Source organism: Urocitellus parryii, chromosome 1, assembly GCF_045843805.1.
Source record: "Urocitellus parryii isolate mUroPar1 chromosome 1, mUroPar1.hap1, whole genome shotgun sequence".
Lineage (NCBI taxonomy): Eukaryota > Metazoa > Chordata > Mammalia > Rodentia > Sciuridae > Urocitellus > Urocitellus parryii.
The window spans coordinates 96,416,830-96,443,879 of NC_135531.1; the positions used below are offsets into that span (position 1 = coordinate 96,416,830).

At 42.2% G+C, this 27,050-nt stretch overlaps 1 protein-coding gene across 1 annotated transcript; it reads right to left on the minus strand.

Annotated features, from left to right (window-relative positions):
• Nucleotides 1-4,681: 4,681 nt before the first annotated feature.
• On the minus strand, nt 4,682-16,022 carry Gnpda1 (glucosamine-6-phosphate deaminase 1). Its single transcript, XM_026384436.2, has 7 exons — nt 15,967-16,022; nt 15,049-15,178; nt 12,785-12,886; nt 10,432-10,614; nt 9,288-9,472; nt 7,285-7,459; nt 4,682-6,213 (listed from the first exon to the last, which is right to left on the minus strand). Exons 2-7 carry the CDS (start codon nt 15,170-15,172, stop codon nt 6,113-6,115), a joined length of 870 nt encoding a protein of 289 aa, XP_026240221.1. The 5' UTR covers nt 15,173-15,178; nt 15,967-16,022; the 3' UTR covers nt 4,682-6,112.
• Between the last annotated feature and the right edge of the window lie 11,028 nt (nt 16,023-27,050).

Here is a 27,050-nt window from a genome sequence, read left to right on the forward strand (position 1 = left end):
TTGAGCACATTGAAAACTTTGTGGGATTCTGATGCTCATGTAGCTAGCAAAGTTAGCACAGTTATTTCTTTAACTTGCTTATACTGTTTTATCCCATTATAAAAACAACTCCCAAAAAAGAAAAAAATAAACTTATGCAACATAAGATTTTTAAAGCAATTATGTATCTTACTCTCAATCCATTCCACTTTTGCAACTTATTATACTTCCTTGAATAATTCACTCATTTAACAAATAATGAGCACCCCATAATGGGCCTATTTTTCCAGTTGCTGAGAACATAGCAATGAATAAAATGGATGTACTGTCCCTGCCCTTGTGAACTTAAATTCTGATGGATAGAGACGGACAATAGGCAAACTATATAGGTCACCAGAAGATAAGTGTCAGTGGAAAGAAGTCAAGGAGGAGATAGGGAGTTAGGGGAAGCAGGACAGTGCTGGATTTTTTAAAATTTTTTATTTTTTTGATTTATTTTTTATTTTTTGGTACCAAAGATTGAACCCAAGGGTGCTTAACCACTGAGCTACATCCCCAGCCCTTTTTTGGTGTGTGTTGTGGGCACATTAGGGATTTAACTCAGGGTCACTTGACCACTGAGCTACACCCCAAGTCCTATTTTGTATTTTATTTATAGATAGGGTCTCACTGAGTTGCTTAGCACCTCCCTGTTGCTGAGGCTGGCTTTGAACTCGAAAGCCTCCTGTCTCATCCTCTTGCCTGAGCCTCCCAGGCGGCTGGAATTATGGGTGTGTGCCACCATGCCAGGCACAATGCTAGAATTTTAAAGAGGGAAAAGACTTCTTTATAATAGCACAATGACAAAGGCTTGGCAATGTGGCTGTGACCCTTTTAGCTGCTTGGAAAGACAAAATTCCAGGTATAGACACCAGGGCAAATGCCCTTGGGATGGGGACACGTTAGAGGGCTCTAGGAACAATATAGTAAGCAGTAAGGGCTGAAATAGACCAAGGAAGGAAGAACAGTAAGAGATAGGACGTGAATGGGTAGTACTACAGACAGTTCCAGGGCTTGAGTGAATTTAAAAGACTTTGCACAGAGGAGTAATATGGTCTGAGTTAGGTTTTAGGGGTGAGCAAGCTTAGAAACCAGTTAGGCCATTTGTGGCAACTCAGGTAAGAAGTACAGATGGATTGTGCTAATGTGCCAGCAGAATTTGGGGAATTGGATCCTGGCATGATGGCACATAGTTATAATCCCAGGGCCTTGGGCAGCTCAGGCAGGAGGATCATAGGTTCAAGGCAGCCTTGTCATCTTGGTGAGACCCTGTCTGAAAATAAAAAGGGCTGGGTACATAGCCCAGTGGTAGAGCACTCCTGGTTTCGATCTTCAGTACCTCAATAATACAAAAAAAATTCTTGAGAATTAGATTCTGTACTTAGCTTGAAGGCAAAACTAATAAGATTTGCTCATAGACTGCATATATATTGAGAGAGAGTGAAGCATCAGGGTTGATTTCTAGGTGTTCTGAGCAGTTGTGATGGAGAAGACTATGTAGACAGCATGGGTTTGTGGGTGAAGATTAGGAATTTAGTTGTGGGAAAGTATGTTGGAGATGCCTGGTAGTTATCCCAGCAGAGATGTTAAATAGGCAGGTAGAGATTCATGTTAGAGATAAAAATATTGGAGACAACATATAGATGATCTTTAAAGCCAAGAGACTAGATGAGCTAGCTTATCAAAGGAGTAAGTTGTATATAGAGAAAGGGCCAAGGACTGGCCCAAATGCTAAGAGGCTGAGGAAATGAGGAAGAACCAGCAAAGGAGACAGGGAATGGTCAGGTCGGTAAGGGAAGGAAACCAGCAGTGTGTGCTGTCCTGGAAGTCAAGTCAAGTTTGAAGGGAGGAGTAATCAATTGTGTCAGATGCTGCACATAAGTAATATGAGCTCTAATAATCAAGCAATCAGTGTTAAGGTCATTGGGAGACTTTGATAGGTGCTGTTCGAGTGGAGGGGAGATGAAAATCTGGAGTGTATTTGAGAAAGAAAGGGATGTTCTCACAACAGGTAAAAAGCTAAACAAACTGAACAGTTTCTAAAAAGGAAAGGGATGGGGAACAGTTAGCCTACCTAAGGCAGAAACTGCTAGAGCCAGTGATTGAATTTAAACCAATTACTGAGGACTGAGTGTGGACCACCTTGAGAATTAAAAACCAGGAGCCAGCTGGGGTGGTGGCGCATTCCTGTAATCCTGGTGAGTTGGAAGGCTGAGGCAGGAGTATTGCAAGTTCCAGGCCAGCTTGGGCATATGGGTGTGTGTGGTGGTGGGAACTTGTGGACATTATTTTCTATTCTGTTTTCAAGGTCATCAGTCAAGAAAAGCTGACGGAGTGGCTTGAGACCTTATGAATTGGTCTTCAAGGAGACTCAAAGGAGTGGGCATGATTACTAGTCTGATTACCTGATGGCATTAGGGCTCCCTTGAGGTTCAAGTAACTCCATTTTGTTTTACTTACCCACTGTCTCATCACAGTCACAGAGTGCCTTGTTGACACTTAGGCAGGCTTCACTAGCATCTTGTCACACTAAGTTAGACTTCCTTCTCAGTAGGCCAGTGGGCTAACCCATCATCATGTAATATGCTACTTTCCTTGCTTCTCATGTATGATTGCTACTCTTGGGGAGCATGCTTCTTGTTCAGCAAACAGTTGTGCCTTCTATGGCACTGTTATGGTGCAGGATAGAGTAGGATTTAGCAAAGTCTGCCTTCATGGAGCTTAAATTGAATGGGGAAATCCTGTCAGTAAATGGTTCTGAGAAAAAAGAGCAGGGCAGGGAGGGCAGGCTTCAGAGATTGCTACTTTGTATTGTAGGGTCAGGGAAGATCTAACAAATGGCATTTGAATATTTTCAGAGACTGGAAAGGAGGAGGAAGAGTAGGCCACAGCAGTGCATCTGTACTTATGAGCAGACTACATAGGAAGAAGGAAGGTGACACCTTTTTATGTCCATGCTGCCACTATTGACCAAATGTTATACTTTAAACACATTCTATCCACACTTCCTGAAACACTACTCTTTGTACACTTAATACTACCTTTTCCCTTTTTGAGTATCAGACTTTCAGTTTTATAGATTCAACATGTCACTGTAGACTGTATTTAGTATTTTTAATCAAATTATCACAACCTGGTCAGTGGAGTCCAGTTTAACTGGCTGTTTTGTCTTTTCAACACTACCTTAGACACCCCTGAAAGCACCCTTGTTTTCTTTTTCTTTTTCTAAATATTTATTTTTTAGTTTTAGGTGGACACAATATCTTTATTTTACATTTATGTGGTGCTGAGGATCGAACCCAGTACCTTATGCATGCTAGGCAAGCGCTCTACCAGAGCCACAACCCCAGCCCAAGTACTCTTGTTTTCTAGCAACAAGATACTTCAGGTCCACCACCATGATCCCTGACCCAAAACATATAATTAGGTCCTCTCCAACAAGCCTGGGGTAGATTGGAGGTTTAAACTGGCCCAGAGGTGCAAGTCCCACTTGATTCACATAAGTACTGGTATTAGAAGGATGATCCTGCTTTTGGGCCACCGGGGAAGCAGATTGAGATCAGATCTCTTCAAGGTCTCAAGTTCATACAGATGTCTCCAGTTTGGCTGTCATTTCTAAATCCATTTTCTTTAAATTCTACTATAGTTATTTTATCTTGACTGGATAAACAAAATGTGGTATGTCCACACAACAGAATACTAATAAAAAAGAATGGACAACTGCTGTGTTATGTGGACCACCTCAAAAAATATGCTTAGACTGGGGAAACAGCACAGTGGAAGAGTGCTTAGCATGCACAAGTTTCTGAGTTCAATAACCAGCAACACAAAACACACATAACCACCAAAGACGTTATGCTGAATCAAAGAAGTCGGACACAAAAGATGTCATAAATTCCATTTGTATGAAACGTCTAAGAAGGGTAGGGATATAACTCAGTGGTAGAGTATGTACTTAGCACATATATACAAGGCTCAAGGTTCAATCCCCAGCACTGCCTCCCTACAAAAATATGTCCAGGAAAGGTCAGTCTACAGACAGATCATATCAGTGACCACCTGGGACTGGAGGCAGAAGCAGGGAGCTTTGTGGAATGATGAAGAGGATCACACAACTCCACACACCTAAAAATCAATGGATTTATATCAAGTGGATTTTACTGGCATGAAAATTATACTCCAATAAAATAAAAACCCTTCATTTATATGTCCTTAATTATATGACCAAAGATAATTCTTTACCTAGAACTTTAATACACACAAAAAAATTGTATTTTTGCATAACTTGTAGATATTTTTGCAGTGCGGGGGATTGAAACCAGGGCCTCACACGTGCTAGATAAGCATGCTACCAATGCTACATCCCCGGCTCCTATCATTTTTAATAGCCATTATCCCTGCTTAAAAACTCAAGTATAGCCACAATATGAAAATGTATTGCTCATCTGTTTATTCCCACCTTTTTTTCACATAGGTGCTTCATTTTTATAAAAATCTTTTTTCACCCTGATGATTAAAGACCAACAGACTGTTGCTATGCTGGTGATCTTCCTGCAAGCTCTTGTGAGGACTCAGTGTGAAGCTTGGTTCACCAGCTACTTACAAAATTTATCAATTTTGGAAACAAAACTTCAGAAGACAACCTTCTGAACTTCGGAGGTAGAAACCCACAAATGACACACTTTATTGAAAATATTGGATTTAATAGAAAAAATCACATTGTAAACAAGTCCACTGATTGATTAGCTTAACATAGAATGACAGCACAATCACGTATAAAAGCTAAAGGACGAGATGCTGATGCCAAAGGCAGCACTTAAAGAGAGGCCTGAGCCAGAATTTTCCCAGAAATAGGCAGCAGTAGCTTCAAACAGGCACAAGAACAGGGAGGCTGTGGCAGCAACCACTCCACAAAGGCTTAAGGGCATAAGAGGAAGACAGCAACAAAATATTTGGCAGGAAGGGCTGAAGGACAAATGGGCAAAGGGTTTTTGTTTTTTGAAATTTTTTGTGGTGCTGTAAACAGAACCCAGGGCTCCATGCACACTAGGCAAATGCCACATCCACAGCCCAGGCTTGTAATTCTTGATGTTCTGACATCAGATCCTACCACACAAACCTGAGAGGGTTAGAGGAGCAGGATATGTTAAATGGGGCAACAATACTAAAAGTATCTGGTGTGTGGCCTTGGCACTCAACTCTGAGGGAGGCAGGAGAGGGTGGCATTTGTGTGTAGTGACTAAACTCAGAACTGAGCTGCTTTCTGCCCCAGCACCTTGTCTGATCACAACACTGAAGCTGTAGAAGTGTCTGTTGCCCTGGTGCGTCTCCTCCTTACTGATGAGTATGTAAGAGACCTCTGACAAAAACACAGGGCTCTAGAGGGAAAAGGTTTCTACCTCTCTCCTTTTGGGTCCCCAAAGGGAGAGAAATTTGTCATGGATGGACTCCTGGAGCTTTGGAGTTAATAGCAAAAGCTACCTCTTTAGCCCCAGCCACCCAAATCCTCCTCCAAGGAGTCCTCCCAGTTCATGGAAAAGCCACCTTGAGAGTAGAAAAACAACTAGGAGAAAGAGAGTAAGGAACAGTTTTCTTTCTGTGGTACTTGTTACTGACCAGAGAAGCTGCTACCTTGTATGTCATTTAGATATCAAGTGCACACCTTAACCTGAAGCAGCAGTTCTCACATAAGGGGCAGGCTTGCTCAAGAGGAGGTCTCAAGACTCCAAAGAGATTGAGTCCAAAATACACAAGCCCCTAATTCCCACCCTCTAATAGGTGCACATAAGGATAGAAATTCCTGACAGGAGTGTGTTGTACACGTGAACAGTGGCTAAGGCAGAACAAAAAGCCAAGAAGCCCTAACATGGGTGTGGTGGACAGCAACATGATGGAGAACACTGTTCAGAGACTGTTTCTGATTAAGTTACATGTCATTCCACAGCTGAACTCCATGACAAGGCTTCTAGCCTCGGAACCAAGAAGAGTAAGTTCACCTACTTACTGCAGTAACCATACTGGACTAAAGAAAAACAATTCTGTTCTCCTAAAGAAAATTTCCTATGAGGTACTTGATAATAGGTCCCAGCATAGGCTAATCACTGTATGGTTTCTTAGAAGACTGGCTTTTCTCAATTTCTTTCTCTTTGATACTGTACAGGGGGTCCACCAACTTGTTATGAACAAGCATTAAACCTATAAAAAAAAAAAGTAGTTAATGCAGATAGAGGCAAGAATTCCACGATTATCAACAAGAACTTCTAGAAGCTCTCCAATTTTGTCCTAGAACTGACACTCTTATCTTTCTGATCTCCAAATCATAAAAACATTAAGAGCAGGAAAAGTTTGTTACTCCCAGTGAATGCTAGAGTTCATGGAAGTTCTGTCAGCACAATCACAAGGACAGCTGATTATTTAAAGGTTAATCTTTTCAACAAAGAAAAATTCCTAATTTACCTTCCCATTTATTAGATGAGAGTGTTCATGTAATTTGCCTAAAGCAGGAGGTGTACCAGGGATCGAAGCCCGGGCTTTATGTGTGCTTGGCAAACTCCCACTGAGCTACACCCAACCCTCTAGTAAGTATCCTTTTAAAGTAAAAAAAAAAAGATCCTGTAGATCTTCACTTCAAGGCATGTCAGGACCTTGACTTAAGGGGAAAGATGTGTATGAGATCTAGACTGAGAACACCTAAGACTCAATGTCATCACAAGGAGATCACACACAGCTCTTTAACTAAAACTTTGGTTTTTTTTTTTTTTTTTTTGCCTCCTCAGAGCAAACATCTCCAGAAGTGGACCCTTGCTGTCATGGATGGTAGAGAAATGACTGTATTGTGAGGCAGTAGGGTCTCATTTTTGAGATTCTAGGTGTCCATTAAAATGGCCAAAGTGAGGGCTGGGAATGTGATTCAGTGGTGGAACACTTGTCTAGCATGTGGAGAAACTGAGTTCCATCCCCAGCACAGGAGAGGGGGTCCAGGGATTGAATGAGCTAGGTGTGGTGGCACACACCTGTAATCTCAGCAACTCAGGAAGCTGAGGCAGGAGGATCACAAGTTTGAGGCCAGCCTTAGCAACTTGATGAGACCTTGATTCAAAAAATAAAAAGGGCTGGGGATGTACAGCTCGGTTATAGAGTGTGCCTGGTTCAATCCCCAGTACACAAAAATAAAAAAATAAAATGGCCAGAATGAAAACAAAATCCATTCCTCATTCCTAGCATGCTTGGGCTTGACTACCTACTCCCATATCCACCCTCCCTCACCTTTGAAATACTTGACAGTCTTCACTTTCAGCTCCAAGGTGGCATCTTCATCACACACAAACACGGTGCAGGGGTGCTGCTGGAAGGCAGACACGGTCCACATATGGTTCACCCCCTCCTCAATGGCCTTGTACAAAGCAAAAGCCTTGTGAGCGCCTGTGATGAGGATCATAACCTGGGGATGAGAAAGCAAGCCCATGATGGAGCAGCCCAGACAACAAATGCTAAAAGGATTATTTTTTTATTGCTAGCCCTCTATGTCTTATCACACAAACTCCTACCTTTTAGGAAAAGGAAATAAGGCTCCAGGAAGTTAAGTAACTTGCCCAGGGTCATTTGTGACTTGAGTCTATGCTCTTGACCACCACCACATGACAGTGCCTCCAGACAACTTTAATGATAACTGTGAAGGTGCCCTGTGCCGTGCACAGGCCCACACGGGTCATCCCAATAGCTAGATCAGCTTTCGCAGTGTGTGAAAGAGGCCCCTGCCTGCACCAGCTACCCTGTGGTTTTGGAAACAATGCCAGGAGTTACCTGTGGGTCCCTTAAGGTTGAATCCCTTCAGAAAGGGATTCCCTTAATTTGATCTCTTTCAGTTCATAGCATTTAACCTGACTTGAAGTGATACAGTAGAGACTCCACCTAACAGTTCAATTATCAAGAGCATAAGTGCCAAAAAGTGATCCTAAAGAATTCAGCTCTACAGATATCTTTCCATTTTAATACACTTGTGCCATGGAGTTGTGAATAGAATTTACTGTTCGTTCCTCTCTCTACTTCTCCCCCTCCCCCCCTCTCTCTCCCTCTTTTTAATATTTTTTAGTTGTAGATGGACACAATATGTTTATTTTTTATGTGGTGCTGAGGATCAAACCCAGTGCCTCAGTGTGAAGCAAGTACTCCACCACTGAGCTACAGCCTACAGCCCCTGCCACAACTCTCCCTCTCTTAAAAGAGGCACAGAGAGAAGTTCAGAACCCCTCAGCAACTCTAAGCTCATTTTAGAAGAGATTTTCCTGATTTCCAGCCCAGATATTCCCCAGACCATATACCTTCACTAGATAAGGATGGCTCCCAAACTGTCACGTTTATAAGCAGCAAGCCCCTAGCTACTGATTCAGGGTTACCCAGTGGAAATCTAGGAGACATCATTCATTTCACAGAAATTCACTATATAAATAGGGAACTTTTCCACTGACTTAGATGTTTGCTTATAGACCTGGGAAAAGAAATTTGAAGCTAAAATGTCTCCAGTCACTCAGTGAATGTATCTCACAAAGGAATAGAAAATATTTCTAAAATTCTAATGAAAGCAGTAAGGACACTGGAACCACACAGACAGACACACAGACACACACACCAAATGATAACCAATTTTCTAGGAGAAAAACTCCCTAAATTCAGTTCAAGCCACTTTTTTTTTTTTTTTTTTTTTTGATGGTACTGGGGATTGAACCCAAGGCTTTGTGCATGCTAGGCAATTGCTCTGCCACTGGCTATATCCCCAAAGCCTTAAAGACTTATCTTTTAATCACACTTCACTACATTTATTATTCCTGAGCACAGGGCCATAATCATCACATCCTTGGATTGTAGGAGAAGCATTCTTTCAAATAGTGACCAACTTCAGGGACACCAAGAGGGTCCCTTCTCAGTGCCTAGGCAAGTACAAATTCACATTCCCACATTAGTTGTGCTGGGGTTCTCTCTGCCCGTGAGAAGCATGGAAGTGGAACATCAGCAGAGGCCAAGGTCAGGTAGCAGCCCCTGGTCAATTAGCCAAAGACACACAAAAACTGCTTACTGGATTTACCCACACTGGGAACAATGATTACCTCCAAAGAAGGGAGAGAAACAGGACCAGCTGGGATTTTAGCCTTATTTATTACATCTTCATCTTTAATATGAATATGTTCAGCTGTATAGCTACAATTAACAACAAAAAGACAAGCCCACTGGCCCCAACTCTGACAAAGGCTGGTGGACCCCTGCACCCTTACCTCTCTAGCATCCATGACAGTGCCTACACCCACTGTCAGGGCCATGGTGGGCACCTTGGCAAGATCACCATCAAAGAACCTAGCATTGGCCAGAATGGTGTCCATGGCCAATGTCTTCACACGAGTCCTGGACACCAGGCTGGAACCTGGCTCATTGAAGGCAATATGTCCATCGGGGCCGATACCTAGAGAGACAGCCACAACAGTTCTGTGAGTCCTAGGAATCCACAATTTCAAAACTGTACAATCCTTCTCTAATTAGGGTCTGGAAAAAAAAAATCCTTGAAAACTATCTCCTCATTTGTACTCTTGAGGTACAACTCTGCCCCCTCCTCACCATTTCTATCTGAGGCACAGACACTATTAATTTGCTTCCACCTTCAGGAAGCTCAGTAAGGGGCACTCCAAATAGTTCCTGACCCCCTAGATTATTGGGAAGTATGATTTCTCTGTCTCCTGTCTATAGGGAAAACACACCCAGCACCTAGGCAGCGGGTGCCGAGTTCCAAAACCTCAGAATATGCAAGGTTTTTCCTCCCTACTCTTATAGAAGTTAGACCCAGAAAAAGTCCAATTTTATACCCCTGTGGGTGATGCCCAAGGTAGTAACATGTAGAATAGGAATAAGAACCTAAGTAGGAATAAGAGCCTAAGCCTCAGAGGTAGATTCCCTAGAGTCCCACCTTCTCACTGCTACTCACTGGCTGACCTTGATAAGTCACACAACTTCTCTGGGGTTCAGGTCCTATGGAGAGCATGCAAGGGCCATATGGAATCTTCTGAAACTACATGAGTCCATGATTTTAATGTTTAGGTAAATTACATGACTGATCCATAAAGCCTAAAGATTGGGGATAAAAGATCTGTGTCCAAATCTCAAACCTCTCAGTTTACATAAAGCATCAAAGTATAGAAACAGAATGCGTCCATGATCACGGTTCCATCCTGAGCAACAGAGCCAGGGCTAGGACCCAAGACTCCCATTTTCTCTATGCCTTCCCTGCATCCACATGGTGATAGATGACCCCAGTGTCACGAGCACAAAGAAGGCTTCATGGGGACAGGCTTGGCATCATGTCCTTGCCATACAATCCAGCCAGCCTGGGCCTGGGCCTGGATATGTGCTGAGGAGTGCTAAGCTCACCTCCGACAAACAGCTCGATCCCGCCTGCAGCCTTGATTTTCTGCTCAAAGGCATCACACTCAGCCTGCAGGTCAGCTGCATTCCCATCCAGAATGTGGGTGTTCTCTGGATGGATATCAATGTGCTTGAAGAAGTTGTTCCACATAAAGGAGTGGTAACTCTCTGGGTGGTCCCGAGGAAGGCCTGTGGGGTCAGAGACATTTAGTCATACCCAGGCTGCGCTAGAGCTCTCCTCCCAAGGAAGATGCCAGAACACTTAGGGGACTGTCCATCAGAAAGCCCTGGACACCAGCCCCCTGCCTCCCATCCTCCTGGGATAGGCTGAGCTGGTGTCCATTAGGTATCCACTGACTATGGAGCTGGACCTGGGAAATCCCCTCATTCACAAGGGAATGACCATAGGCTGGAGGGTGGGAACACTCTGGGCTTCTGGAGGTAGCCTGGTCACCTGGGGTAGGACTGGGCTCATCTGGGAAAGGAAGCAAACATACCCCACCATTTATACCCTGCTCAATTTAAACCCCAACTTAAATACCAAGTGGCTGGAGAAAATTATCTCAGGGCTTCTCAAAATGTATTTGGTTTTTTTTTTTTTTTTTTTTTTTTAATCCAGAAAGAAAACTAATGTTTAAAATAAATGGTTAATGTTGAGCATTAAGAATATTTAAATTCAAGCCAGCTGTGGTGGCCTGTGTCTATAATCCCCGTAATTCAATAGACTGAGACAGGAGGATGGTAAATTCCAGGCCAGACTCAGCAACTTATCAAAACTCTATCTCAAAATAAACAGGGCTGGGGATGTAGCCCAGTGGTAGAGTACCCCAGTACAAAAAAAAAAATTAAAATCAGCCTTAAACACGAGAAAATCCAACACAGTGCTACAACATGGGATGAATCTTGAAGACATTCTCCTAGGTGAAAGATGCCAGACATAAGATGTCAAATACTTTATGAATCTACTTATATGAGGTATCTAGGGAAATCAAATTCATGAAAGCAGAAAATAAAATGGTGGTTCCCAGAGCCTGGGAAAAACAGGAAACAGGGAGTTGTTTAATGGAAACAGAGTCTCAGTTTTATGAGATGAAAAGAATTCTGAGATTGGTTGCACAACTATGTGAATGTACTTACCACTACCATAGTATACACATAAAAGTGCTTAAGATGGTGTGTGTGTGTGTGTGTGTGTGTGTGTGTGTATATATATATATATATTTTTTTTTTTTTTTTTTTTTTTTGCGATGGGGTCTTGCTATGTTGCCCAGGCTGGCTCAAGTGATCCTCCTGCCTTAGCCCCTAAATAGCTGGGACTACAGACTCAAACATCAACCTGGCATTTGAGATGGCAAATTTTATGTTGTATATATTTTACTACAATCCTTTTTAAAAGAACATTTAAAGTGAAGCTACTATAATATGGGGAAGTGGGGAGCAGAAAGGTAATAGAAGACCAAGCCTCAGCTCCCCTCCAAGTGTACCCGGCAGAAAGGAGAGCTAAAGGAGCCAGGCATGGTGATGCACACCCGAAATCCCAGGGACTTGGGTGGCTAAGGCAGGAGGACTGCAAATTCAAGGCCAGGCTTGGAATTTAATGAGACCCCCATCCCCAAAATTAAAAGGGCTGGGTCATAGCTCAGTGGTAAAGTAACCCTGAGGTTCAATCCGCAGTCACACACACAAAAAAAAAAAAAAAAAAAAAAAAAAAAAGAAAAAGAAAAAGAAAGAAAGCAAAAAGGGAAGTAGAGGATGCACACTAGAGAGAAAATATAGACAAAGAACCTTCAAACCACCCCAGCCAAGATTCTACTTACATGCATTTGTTCCAGAAAGAAATAGCACTGAGCTGGGAAGCAGACAAAGGGGAAGGAAGTACTCTAATATTAAGTATTCATTAAATGTTTACTATGTGCTAGAAGCCTCCATATCTGTGAGTATCATAATGCTTACAACCCATGAAGTCAACTTTATTAACTTCATTTTATTTTATTTTTTTTTTTTTTAAGAAAGAGTGAGAGAGAGGGAGAAAGAGGGAGAGAGAGAGAGAACTTCAACATTTATTTTTCAGTATTTGGCGGACACAGCATCTTTGTCTGCACGTGGCGCTGAGGATCGAACCCGGGCCGCACACATGCCAGGCGAGCGTGCTACCGCTTGAGCCACATCCCCAGCCCTATTAACTTCATTTTATAACTCAACTAAACCAAGGCTGAAAGACAGAGGTTATCAATAACTGAGCCTATCACCAAATGTCACTGGTTCCTTGAGATGCTCCCATTTCTCTCCAGAGGTGAGCCTCTGAAAGAAGAGCATGACTCCTGGAATCAGGTTAGAACCCTGAAAGAGAAAGACTTACCCACATACTCATCCATGTTGAAGGTCTTCACATATTTAAAGGACAGGTCTCCATTCTTGTAGTACTCAATCAGTTTCTTATAGCAGCCAAGTGGGGTGCTCCCTGCAAGAGGAAAATTAAAAACCTATCCAAATCAGATAGTCATTCATATTTTCAAAATCCATCAACAGCTTCTCATTTCACTATCAGTGGTAACCCGTCCTTACAAAGGCTCCACATTATTGGGCCCTTGGCTACCCCTCTGCATACCTTATCTTGCAAGAGTCGCTTCACCTCAGGGCCTGTGCACATGCTATTCTAATGGGAATACTCTTCAGGTATCTGTACGGCTAACTCACTTCTTCAGGCCTCTCCTCTGTTACTTTCTCAGAATGGATTTCCCTGCCAATATATCCAACATGGCAAACCTCCATCTAAATACTCCCTATCCTTCTTTCCTGCTTCATTTTTCTCCCTCCTCCTTATTGCTGTCTAACATACTCCACACTTTGCTAATTAACTTGTCTATCTCTCCCACTATAATTTAAGCTTTGGAAGACAGGAATTAATAACAAACCCTTTTGTTTGTTGCTGCATCCCCAGAGCTAAGAACTGCTTGGCTAACAGAGACACTTAATAAACATCTGCTGAATGAATGATAATGGAAACTCCCCCAGTCCCACCAAAAATAATCGACTAGTCCCTATGACAAGGAACCCACTTGGAAATGCTGTGCTGTTTAAAATGTGACAGGCAGCAAGGGGTCTGGTTCTGAAGGGCCTTCAATGCCACTCTGCAGAGCTTGGATCTGATTGTGTGATAACGGGAATTAGCAATGAGTTGCCTGACATAGAAGCCAGACTGATCAGGTGGAGGCTGGCTCACTCTAGATAGGAGACAGGATGTTAACACAATTCCAACAGGTTCAAGACACAGGTGGTTTCACAAGGTGCAGGCAGATACCACTCTCACAGGGCTCCAATGCAGAGTTCAGCAAACTTTGGTCCACAGGCCAAATTGGGCCTGCTGCCTATTTGTATGAGTTCATGAGTTAACTATGGTTCTTAGGTGCAGTGACACACACCTGTAAACCCAGCAATTCAGGAGGCTGAGGCAGGAGGATCACAAGTTCAAGGCCAGCTTCAGCAACTTAGCAAGGACCTAAGCAATTTAGTGAAACCCTGTCTTAAAAAAATAAATAAATAAATAAGGATAGGGGATGGAACTCAGTGTTAACATGCCACTGGGTTCAATCCCCAATACAAAAAGGAAAAAAAAAAAATTAAGAAGGAATGGTTTTTACATTTTTAAAAATCAAAAGAATGGTGCATGCCTGTAATCCCAGCTCAGGAGGCTGAGGCAGGAGATTGCAAGTTCAAAGCCAGCCTCAGCAACTCAACAAGACCCTGTCTCTAAGTTAATTATAATAAAGGGCTGGGAAGATGGTTCAGTGGTTAAGCACCCCTGGGTTCAAGTCCTAGTACCAAAAGAAAAAAAAAAAATCAAAAGAATGTTTTGCAACATATGAAAATTTCAGTGTCTATAAGTAAAGTTTTACTGGCACACAGCCAATAAAAGTCACCAACCTATTATTGGTAGCTTTCATATTCCAGTGACAGAGTTGTGTAGTTGCAACAGGGAAGTCTAAAGTAATTTACTGTTTAGTCATTTACAGAAAAAGTTTCACAGCCCCTACTCCAGTGGATGAGTCAAGTAAGACCCATGGGGCAAATCCACCCACCTGTGAAAGAAGTAATTAGGACATTCAGCTTGAGAAGCTGGAGTCAAATTATCTTCCTATAAAGGCAACATTCTGACCTTTTTTTAGAAGAAACTGGGACTTTTCCACTTAGATCTTGTGCATAATTAAACCTTACAGAGAATATTTGAATAACTATCTTCTCAATTCTCTCAGGAATGGTACTTAGCTAGCATCCCCCAAACACACATAAGAGAAACTAATTCTTTTCATAAAATGCATGCTTTAAGGAATCAGGACTTAATTCTGCTAAGGCACCCTGAATGCCTTAATAGAGCTGACTTAGGATGTAGCCTAAAATCAAGTTCTTCCTGTCTAACTGTTCCAAGATTCTATAGGAACTATAGGCAACAACTAAACCAACCCATAAAGAAAGCCAGGTCCTCTGTTCTGTATGTAGAGTGGGCTCTGGTGTTCTCTCATAGCACCAATACCTTAAGTCCTCCTGTAAGTCCCTGGGCTGAACGAGCCCAGAACCTGGCCCCTTAAAACCCTCTGATCCCACCGTCTCCATTCCACAACACACCAGTGGGGAGTCCCATGGTGAAGTACTTGTCTGGTCCTGGGTTAAACTGGATGATGCGGTTCCTGATGTATTTGGCCGCCCACTCACTGGCCTGTGAATAGTGCTCCAGGATGATGAGCTTCATCTTGTTCTGCAGTGGGTAGATGAGATGAGAAAAGGAACCAATGGCCCTCACTTTGAGTTCAGAGGAATAGGCTGGGCTGGGCACCTCTTCCACCCACCAGGAGGCGCTATTATGAGGGTAGACCAGGGTTCTCATCTCAGCTCCATTTACCAATGGTAGGAACTCATAAAGCACCCGCGTTCTATGAAGACATTTCCTATGTAAAAATGGGTACAGCAGTACCTACTCGCCGACTTCAGACAGGGAATAACAAATGAGAAAATGCTGGTAAACCCCACAGTATGTTGGCGATTATTCTCTTCTAGCTTGACTCAGTTCCCCTCCCACAGCCCTACAGGCTGGATACTCCACCCCATAGTCTTGCTCAAGAACTGGAGGGGCCCTAGGATCGTCTTGGGCCAATGGAACAGGTGGGGGTGATGCTTTGCCTGGGGAGGTGTGTTCTTACTCAGCACTCGAAAAGGGGTACTCTCATCGACCGCCTTGCTTGGGGAACACTGTTGGGTCCTCAGTTTCCCCCAAAGCACAATCAGGTAAAGGTATCACTCCGGAAGGAAGGCACCCCCAGCACGACAATCAATGGTGGGGACTGGGGAGGCCGGAGAGGGGTCGCCCGCGCGGAGGTGGTGGGGTTCAGTGTCCCTCCCACCCAGGTTACGACTTCGTCTCTCCTTCCAGCCCTCCTGGAAGGGGTGCAAGCGGTTCGCCGGGCCGCGCCTGGACGCGGGGGAACTGGGACAACGCCGGGACCCCTGCCCACCAGGAGGGTCCCGCCCTTCCCGCTCCCCACTTACGCACACGCCTCCCGAGGCTGCCGAGGCGACTGCGCCGGCTGCCGGGCCTCGCTTTGGTCACGTGGCCGCGGTCACGCGGTGTGCGCGCCGCCCCGCAGGCTGACTCAGCGGGCCGGCCCCCAGGCTCGACTTTGGCCAGCCCAGGACGTCCGCTACCGCCAGCTAACGTGGGCCTGGAGCGAGCAAAGCCGAAATGGGCTGTGGGAAACACACTTGCGGGGTCAGGGCCTGATTTTGCACGGGAGGAGAGACTTGGAGGCGCCAGGTCCCTGGCTAGTAGGAGTCTCCTGGCCCCGTGTCCCCCGCTTGGTGCGGGGGATGGGAGGCCCCGGGGTTGCCCTGACGCTGCCCGCTTTTCCTGTAGGTGGGATCTGTTGAGCTAGGTGCTACATTTTTTGTTTTAAATATAACTGGGCTTTTTTTGTGTTTTTTTTTTTTTTTTTTTTTTTGTTCCCTTTAAGATCAAGCTTTGCAACAATATGTACTAGACAAAGGGGCAGGAGCAGGAAGGGTGGCTAGAAGGGTGGCATTGTTAGACCAGGAGGCAAGAAAAGACCACTGACTCCAATTAAAATTAAATTAAAGCAAGCTGCTTATTTGCACCTGCAGGGCTGCCTCTCCCCACAAAAACCTCAGGAATAAGACAGCAGGGCAGTTTTCTTGCAGCCCAACTTTACAGAAAAGTGGGGTTACAGATAACAAAAAAAAAAAAGGCTAGTTTACATTTTTGTTGGCCCTGATATCAGAATTTATGAAGGTCATCAGAGCCTCAGAGAGGGTCGGTATCTGGCCAGGGGAGTCCAAGATTTATGAGGCCTCACTAAAGTTTCTGAGAGGGCTGCTATCTGGTCAGAGAGCCTGGCATGGGTGAGTTCAAGGCACAGGCAGGCATTCCAAGTAGGTTCAGAATTTGCAGTAGTTTTTAATAAAGCCGAAATTATCTTTTCATGGCCTTGTGGTGAGATGGCTCCCAATTTTAAGAGAAAATCAGGTTGGGTCTATCAGCACTTGTTATCCAAGCACCTGAAGCAAGAGGATTGCAAGTTTGAGGCCAGTCTCAACAACTTAGCAAGACCTTGCCTCAAAATAAAAGAGACTGGGGATGTAGCTCAACGGTAAAGCACCCCTGGATTCAATCCTAGCAGAAAAGAAAATCCGAGGAACAACAATAAAAAACAAATGCAAAAAGAAAGAAAAAAGCAGGACCTTGCTGTAACTACCCACACCAAAGTAACCGTTGCTAACAGGTAGAGGACGTTCTAAACTGTTTTTCTAAAAATATGTTTACATTTATTTTACTATGTGCACACAGTAATATGTGTGTGTACACCAAGGGTAAGGTATTTGACCTGCATACTTTCACTTAACTCTCATTGACTTCCAGTGAGGTAGGTTTGCTATTACTCTCTTATAGATGAGGAAACTGAGGCTTAGAGACATTCACTTGGTCAGGGCACAAATGACTTGCTAAGATTTGAGATCAGGCAGATCTTCCGAAGTTCAAGCCTTGCTTTTCACCACTAGCCTGCATTGCCTCCCAACTGCTATGACAGCAGATTTTGTACACCGTATGTGCCAACAAGAGAGTCATCTTATTCTTTCAAGTTAACATTTGAGTGTACCAGACTTCTGAGGGCATTTGGGAATCCTCTATACAGAGATCAGGATGAAAGAATAAGTGGTCATTAGTAACACCTGCCGTAATATAGGACTTTGCCAAGAACTTTGGTGCCCATGGTTTCATATGATCCCTCTCAATAGGCAGATATGATCACAATCATTTCATAGATGTGGAAAAAGGGGCTCAGAGGAGTATAGAGACTTATGGTATATGGTCTCACAGTTTGGGACATTCTAGACCATGAGCAGCTCTTAGGAGCTGTAGCCACACCTCCTGAGTCAGTTTAGGCCTCCTCCAAGTAGTCAAAGGCCAAAGGAATCCTGGCTTTGCATCCCTGATGACTGCATCTTCTTCCCTCAGTGGAGGAGCCACATTCTGCATTTCTCTTGACTCTGCTTACTGTGGACAGCCCCAGGGGTTCATTTGCTCCTGGGCCCAGCTGCAGTGCTAGGCTAGCTGATAGGGGTAGGTTTCAGCTGCTGAGAACCTGTAAACCTTGATGAGACCAGAGATGGTGGAACTGATACCTTTACAGATTGAGGAACTTGTTTTTTTGGCCTCATTATTGGTATAGTTTTTATTTGTTTATTTAAAAAGTCAGCCAAATCTCATCTCAGGGCGGGTGCTGTGGTGCAGGCCTATAATACCAGCGGCTTGGGAGACTGAGACAGGACAATCACCAGTTCAAAGCCAGCCTCAGCAACTGCAAGACACTCGGGGACTCACTGAGACCCTGTCTCTAAATAAAATTCGAAATAGGGCTGGGGATGTGGCTCAGTACCCCTGAGTTCAATCCCCAGTACAAAAAAAAAAAAAATCCCATCTCAGCATGAGGACTGCAGATGTTTCACGATGAAGTACCAGCCCCAATCTCCAAACACACCAGGTAACACAGGCCTGTCTGCAGCTGCTTCCAGATCTTTCCAAGAAAAGCCCCGTCTCTTAAAAAATTCTCACTTCCTGAGCCAGGCCTGATGGCCTGTAATCCCAGTTACTTGGGAGTCTGAGGCAGGAGTATTGTAGGTTCCAGAACAGTCTCTGTAATTTAGCAAGACCCTCAGCAACTTAGTGAGACCATAATTCAAAATAAAAAATAAAGAGGACTGAGGATGTTTATTTAAAAACTCAGTGAAAAAGTGCTTCTGGGTTCAATCTTTTGAACCAAAATAAAATAGAAGGGCTGGGAATGTAGCTCAGTGGTAAAATGATCCTGGGTTCAATCCTCGGTCTCAAAAAAAAAAAAAAAAAAAAAAACAGTTTCCACCTCCCCAATAGCACAAGGCTGAGGAGTAAGCCTTCAACATCATGGGATTCTCAGGAACATTGATGACCCAAACAAGGGATATAGCTGAATGGTAGAGTATACTTACCTAGCATGCATGCCCTTTATACTTTATACCACAAAATAAAGTATAAGGGTCTGAATTATAGCACTATCCTAGGTTCCCCCAATCTCCTACATTTTTTTTTTAATTAGTATACATCAAGATTTACTCTTTGGGCTGGAGACTTAAGCTCAGTGGTAGAGCACTTGCCTAGCATGAGTGAGGCCCTGGGTTCAATCTCCAGTCTTGGAAGTGGGGAAAAAAAGATTTGCTTTTTGTGCCATAAAACTCTGAAGATTTTTGATAAATGCATAGTGTCATGTATCTACAATTACAGTATCATGTAGAATAATTTCAATGCCCTAAAAAAAAAATCCATTCTGTACCTAATGAACTCTTTGAACTCCTGGCAACCACTGAACTTTTTATCATCACTATAGTTTTACCTCTTCCTATCATGTTCATCCTTTCACCTGTAGATGGATGTTCAGGTTGCTTCCAGCACTTGGGTATTTCAGAATTTCTTTTAAAGGGGGAAACAAGAACAAATTTAGTTATCTTAGGCTCCACCACAAGGGACAGACAATATAACACTGCCTTATTGAGTGGTTAAAACATTAAATGGGAAAGTAGGTCAGAGCTACGGAGAGCCACATGGGGCAGGACAGGACAGATACAGGTGGTGTGCTGGGGAAAGGCCTAGCTTTGAATCCCAGCGCCACTGTTATAGGAGACAGATAAAGCAGGGCACCGAAGATATCAGGAAGCCTTTTTTTTTTTTTTTTTTTTTTTTGGCTGCAGCCAGGTTCAGAGGGCACAGCTTTTGCTGTAATCAATTAATCCCCTGAACCCCAAGTTCAGGTAGTTTCAGAACTTTATACCCAGTGTGTAAGGGAAGAGGCTCAGAAGTTCACTGTCTGCAGAATTTCACATAAAAGCAGCTTTTTCTTTCACTGTTTTGGGCAAGTTAACCCTTCAAGGCCAACACCTGAGAAGGGGAGAGCTTTTCCCCCCTTTCTTTTCTGCCAGCTGTTACCATGAAGCCCAGTTGGTAACTTCTCTTATCTTAGAAATGTAGGCATCTCTGTGAAGTCCAGCTCAAGGCCAGAGCCTTGTTAAAAAAATTTTTTTAATCACATTTTGCATTTGCAAACACACTTCTGCAAACTACTATATTGGATAAATGTTTGTGAAAAACTAGTAAACTGGCATTCAGCAGTTGGAGTGCTGATTTCTTCCAGGCTAGTGGCCAAGTAATAAAGCAACAGGAAAATAGGAAGTTTATTTACATCAAACTCTTTTGCTGATAGTCCTAAAATCAATTATGGTGAAGACTTCTGGAGAAGCTTAGTTAAGATTTTCTGTGGAGGAGTGGGGGTGCCACTACACCACTACTTAGGTATTGTCTAACCTCTGGAGGTAACTTAGTTTCTTTGTGCACTAATTGCTTAATTCATAAAATAGGAAAAATAATATCTTTTAGTTTTACTATTATTATCTAGAGTATCACCATAGGGAAGAGTAAACTATTCATTTAACATGACTAAGGCATTTAAGACAGTGCCCAGCACAGAGTGACCCCTCACTAAGGGTTCACTATTATTATTGCTAAGGTTTTCAGTCAGGATTTGATCTCAAAGAGGAAGCTTTGCAGACAGACATGAAATAAAGCACAGAGGCACAGGGGCTGGGGAAATCGTTTCCAGATTTAATAAGTGAACGTACAGGACACCCAGTAAAATTTGAATAATTTCTAATTGCCATTCATACATATGTTGGGATAAAAGAGCACTATTGCAAGGGATATACCTATACTAAAAACATATTCAGTTTTAGTCTGAACTAAATTACAAATATCTAAATCACATACCTCTCTCTTTCATTAAATGTCCTTGGTGATTTGTTTCTTCTTAATACTTCCTCATTATTTTGCAGAATTTCCTTATAAAAATCCTTTCAATTCTGGTCTGTGTTCCATTTACATTTTAACATGGCTTCTGCAGGGGTCATATCAAACTTATTTTGTTCTTTTGGCCACTGAACAGGCATTAATGAGAAATCATGCTCAAGATTTGCATTATGAGTCAGTATTCTGGACATGTACTGGCATAAAATTAACAACTCTTGAGACTTGCTCTTCAAATTTGATTGGTTGAAGCCCATAATAATAACATCTCTCATAGCATAACTGCTTTTTCATTCCTCAAGGTTACATTGCATCTTTGATCAACAACTTTTAGAAATGTTGCCACTGATCAAAAAAAAAAAAAAACTTGATATAGAGTACTACCATAACACTCTTTGCTTTTTCAATTTGCATAATCCTGCTGCTAAATTGACATTAAAAACATAACAAAGAAATAATCCGGCTTCATTCAATGGATTATTTTTAAAAATCAAGAATTTGGGGGAGATTTTCTTCAGAAAACAGTGCTTCAAGTAAACGGAGGTTTCTCTTAACTGCCTTTGTTAAAGATTGTCAATGGATTTTTGAATGTGAGATGAATGAAAAATTATGAATGCCAACAAAATCATTAAAATCCTATAATTAATTGCTCAGTTAGAACACTATGAATGCTGAAGTAGGCAATTAATGACAATTACTTCAATCTCACTGGAAGACATTTGGCTATTTGAGGGGCATTATGCAGAATATGGCAAGACAGCTGACATCTTCCAAAAAATCATTTATGCTTTACTTCAACTTTGAATAAGCATTGTTTGAACCTTTATGCAAACAACTACCAAAAGTTTTATTTGTTATCTCCAACAAAAGCAGTAAAAATTTTCTCATTAACTACCAACTCAACAAGAGTCACTGCAAAAACTTGCTTTTGTTTCTGAAATCTCATCTGGAAAGGATTCTGTTTGCAGTTGCCTTATAAGTAAGCCTTTTTCATGAGAAAAAATATTAGACAAAGGAAAAAATTGTTTCTGTATTGTCATTATTTGTATCATGGCTATGACCAAAGTGAGGCATTCAAATATTTGATAATGTATGAAATAACGAATAAAACTATCACCATTTTTATTTTGGCAGTAGATTCTATTTTACTCTAGAATTTGAAAATATACATGTAATTTTAGAATTAGAAAATGCTTCTGTTGGTACAGTTATTTGAGCTAAAAGACTGTTGATGATGCAGTGTGGAAAACCATTACAACTTCTGCTGTGATTACCTTATTTAAAAAAAAAATTATTAGCGTATTCTAATCACACATTAGTGGGATTTGTTGTTACATATTCATACATGCACACAACGTCGTAATCTGACCAATTTCTTTACCAAGGTTATCATCTTAATTTCTCTTGACCAAAAATTTTTATCAATTCTCTTAGAACTAGTTGAGGAAATCATACCTTTTTTATGCTTACTAGTTAGTATATGCTAGTATTTGACTTTCTGCTATTTTTTATATTAAATAAACAACTGCATACTGCACAAAGAGCTTGAAGAGGACCTTTTTCTCTTTTAATAAATGTCCATTGCTCAAAAAATTTACACCTGCTTTTTCCTCACTTGGGGTTCAGTTATACACATATAGATAACAGAAACCACACAAGAATGGAAGATACTGAATTTGCTAAGCTCACAGACTCTTAGGCATGTATCACAAGACTTAATTCATAACGAACCACAAACAGGTGTAGGAGGAGGTTTCCCAGTTTAAAAAAAAAAAATGTGTTAAAATGACCTTGACATCTGATGCCGAGAGAGAGAGAGAGAGAGAGAGAGAGAGAGAGAGAGAGAGAGAGAGAGAGAGAGAGAGAGAGAGAGAAGAGAGAGAGAAGAGAGAGAGATCCTGTTCGCCTCCTGTTTTGAACGGCAAAATCGCCCCAACACCCCCAGAGTGATTTTACGTAGGTTTCAGGGTTTCAGGAAGCGTGGCGCTCGGGTACTAGTGAGTTTTCACAAGAGGAAGTACTGAGGGACCTAAGGGCTTTCTGCTGTGTTAGCACATCAGGGTAAGGGCCTTTGACTCCCTTTGGAAGGGCCGTCCCCAAAGTGAGGCACCTGCTGATTGGCTGGTGTTAGGAGGGGTTTGCCGCTGATTGGCTGCCTTCGTGAGTCAGCTTGCCTCCAGGAGCCTAGTTACCGGAGTGAGGCTGTCGCTGACTGGTGGGTTTTCAGAATGTTTGCACTGAAGGCAAGTTTTCTAATTAACAGGGGATGTTGTTCCTGACTCGGGACTTCTGCCAAGAACCGTGTTTTCCTTTCCTGAAAAAGAAAACAGTAACTTTAATTCTCAGACTCTTCTGTTCTTCCCTAGCCCAATCTGCAGGAGGCCGTAAGGGATTGTATTTGTGGAGATTTTTTTTTTTTTTCAGTGAAGTGACATTTAAATGATTTAAGTGCCAGTTGCTGTGGAGGAAAAATAGCTCTGGCAAAATTTTATATACATAGAAAAATGCTGAACACAAGACATTCGGGGCGTCCCATCAAAGTCAATATAGGTCATGCAACAAAATACAGGGTATGTCCTGTACATATAGGCAACTGCATGGGAAAAATGACAGGGAAAGAGAGAGGAAGCCCCATCCCCAATAGAAGGAAATTGAATTCTCATGTATCACAAGGCTTAAGTCAAAACAAATTGAATTCTTCTAGAAGAAAATTCCTCGTGTCTCTGCCTGTTAAAGGAAAATATTATAACAATCTAAACCATCAGAAACTAGTTGAATACAATTTTGTGAACCTGTAAAGTAGAATAAATTTAAAAGGACACAGTTCCATAAACTTATGTGAAGACAACCACAATACTTAAGTCCCAAAAAAGAGCAAGATGCAAAGATGCAGAACTCCATGTATATGGTGGTGTTTGTGGTAAAATATCCATGAAAGTCAAGGAGGTAAGAATAAATATGTGGTGAACATACTTTATATACAAACAGATACAAAAAATTGTGTTCTAATGTGTAATAAGAATTGTGATGCATTCTGCTGTCATGTATTTAAAAAATAAAAACAATTTTAAAAATAAATATATTCATAAACTCTCTCTAGAAAGTTATTAAAGAAAGGTACTAAAAGGGGAACTAAAAGCAGAGAGCAGAGGGCATCTTACTTTTTAATGGAATATTCTTTTGGTACTGTTTGATTTCCTTTTCCGTTGAGATGCATTGCCTGTACTAAAAATTTTATTTTATTATTTAAATAATAAAAATTATGGCATAAGCAAGAGGCACAGATAAGTTTCAGGGTATGGATAGGTCTGAGTCTGGTGACCTCTCTGCATCTGGGTGGACCTGTAACCCTGGCCATTAGCCATGTGGGAGATCCCATGTCTCCAAGTCTGTTATATATCAGAGCAAAAAAATAGCCTGTGTATGAAAGAGGGAGTCTGGTTGGGGGCAGGGGTCATTCCACACAGTGAATGAACTGAAAAACGGAGCTCATTACCAACGTGCTAAATCACACAAGCAGCCAAAGGGGACAGAAACCATTCTAATTATTTTGTGTAACATTCACTTCCTGGGAACTCTCCACTGCTGATGGAGATGAAAACCAAGGAGCCTTCCTTTGAATTTCATCACAAGAAGCCTCTCATTTGGACTCAGCCTGCTTTGAGGGCAATAGCTCCTTTCATACAAAAAAAAAAAAATGAAATACCTGAAGCCCAAGATGTGTGACGGAGAGAGACTATGGTAAACAATTGTGAAAGGGGAGGAGTTGGGAGCCTGGGAACCCACTGAGCAGATAATCATCCTCATCAGGGCAGCTATTTTCAGCACATACTGTGTCCTAGGGACTGTTCCCAAGTACTTTGTACACATTATCTTTTTGCTTAGTCCTTAGAACAACCTTATGAGGGAGGCATGTTTGCTCCAATCTTATTGATAAGTAAACTTCTATAGACAGGTTTGTAAGTTCACCCAAGTTCACCTAGCTGGTCAGAAGCTGATCCCAGGTTAAGCCCCGGCCATTTGACCATACTGCCTCCAGAAGAGGACTTCCTCAGCACAGCCTTAACAATAGTTAAACCATAGAACATTCACTGAGCATCCCCAGTACTAGGAGAGTGGTGTTGTGAGAAACATTTGTGTTCTCGAGGGCCAGGGTTGCAATAACAATTTTTTTTTTTGGTGTAAAATATACATAATATAAAATTTACCATTTTAATCATTTTTATCAGACTCAGAAGTTTCAACATTATTTATTAAAAAGGTGAAATTCACATACCAAAATTAGTCCTTTTAAAGTGAACAATTTAGAAGCATTTAGGACTTTCACAATGTTGTACAGTCACTGTCTCTTTAATTCCAAATATTTCTATCACCCTAAAAAGAAATTCTGATAAGCAAAGAACATTCTCATTCCCTTCTTCTTCCTGCCCTGGTCTCCACTGCTCTGGGTTCCATCTCTATGGATTTACCTATTTCAGGTATTTCATATAATGTGAGTTATACTGAAGTAGGATAGAAGAAGCTGAACACCTGAGGAATTTTCAGGAAGCAGGTATATTGACTTCAGGGTTCAGAGGTGGTTCTTGCCTAAGAATTAATTCTTCCTCTGAACAAAGATTTTGGAATTCTTTGAACTTTATAACCAGTCAGGGGAGGGGCTTGGAGATTCACATGACAAGTGCTCTCTGTTCCATCCTCTAGACCAGACACAGGTTTCACAAGTTATTACCAAGAAAGGAGAGATAATACCTTTGTGCACAACAAGCCTGCAGACTAACTCACACCTTTTGTGTGCAAACCTGGCATTTACATGAAAGAGGAAGCTTCAGCCATAATAACCTTGCACACATCCTGCTGATCTGAGAGGAGAAGCTTAATTATGGAAAGGGTCTTTTGGGTGGGGGTCTCTGGGCTGCTACAATTTTATTTAGAGACAGGGCCTCCCTGAGTTACTTAGCGTCTTCTTTTGCTGAGGCTGTCTTTGAATTGGAGATCCTGCTGCCTCAATCCCCTGAGCCAGGGGATTACAGGGTTGCGCCACTGCTCCCACCAGAATGTGATATTTTAACATCAGAATATTTCCTTGGTACCTTGCTGAGAGCCATTGCCAAGTAGGAATGACACATCGAAATTTTCTTCTCAGCATCTCCCCCCTTCTGATTAATTAAACAACAAGCCAGCAGTACCTTGTCTTTCTTCTGTATAGGAAAAGTAGATAACTTCCTTCTGGATGAATAAGAAAAACATAATGTGGTGGAGTGCAGAGAAGAGGCCTTCTGGCCTGGTTCTAAATCCCTGCTCTACCACTTGTTAACAGCGTTTGCATATGCTCAGTCATGAGCCTCTTCCAAGCTCAGTTTCCTTATCTGTAGAAATGGTTAACTACGCCATTCACTCATCCTTTCATTCGTGAATCTGTTGAGGGCTTTCTGTGGGCTACACACTGGGGATATAGTGAAATCATGGAGCTTATAGAATGAGCTGGGGCAATAAAGGGAGGACTCAGAGGAGAATTATTTTGTGAAAGGAAGAACACTTTTTTTCATTTGGTGGCACTTTGAGACTGAGGCAGGAGAATCTCAAGTTTTAGGTTAGCTTGGACAACTTAGCAAGACTCTGTCTTTAAACAAACAAACAAACAAATAAATAAATAGATAAATAAATGAAAGGGCTGGGGATATAACTCAGTGGCAAAGGGCCCCTGAGTTAAATCTTTAGTACTGTAAAGGTAAAATTTCCAAGCTGATTCTAAGCTGCAAAAGCTTGAGTTAAAGTGTAAAAGACTGGGCATTGTAAAGCTTCTAAATGGCAAGACCTGAGCTAAAAAGTAAAGACTACGTATTGTTAAAATTTTTCTGCTACCCCCGGAACCTGTAATCTCTGTAGCTGTTAGGACAATGCTGGAACTGCCCAGTAAATATCTCCATTGATTCCCTGGTTGTTTAATAGCTAAGGGCTCCAAGTAGCCTGGCACGTATGCATCTAGGCTCCAAAACCAATCAGTTTAAATGTGTACCCCCCTTAGAAATGACCAATCACCCCTGCCCAGACTGTTCCCGCCAATGAATGTACTAATCCTGTCTCAGAGTTGTTGTTCAATTTTCCCGTGCCTCATGATGATTTGTTCTGATGTATGCAAAGCCCCCCACCCTCTCCAAAAAGTGTACTTAAGCTCTGCTTGACCTCTGCTCTGGGCTCTGGGATGCTCTCCCTTCTTGAGTGAGCACAGAGC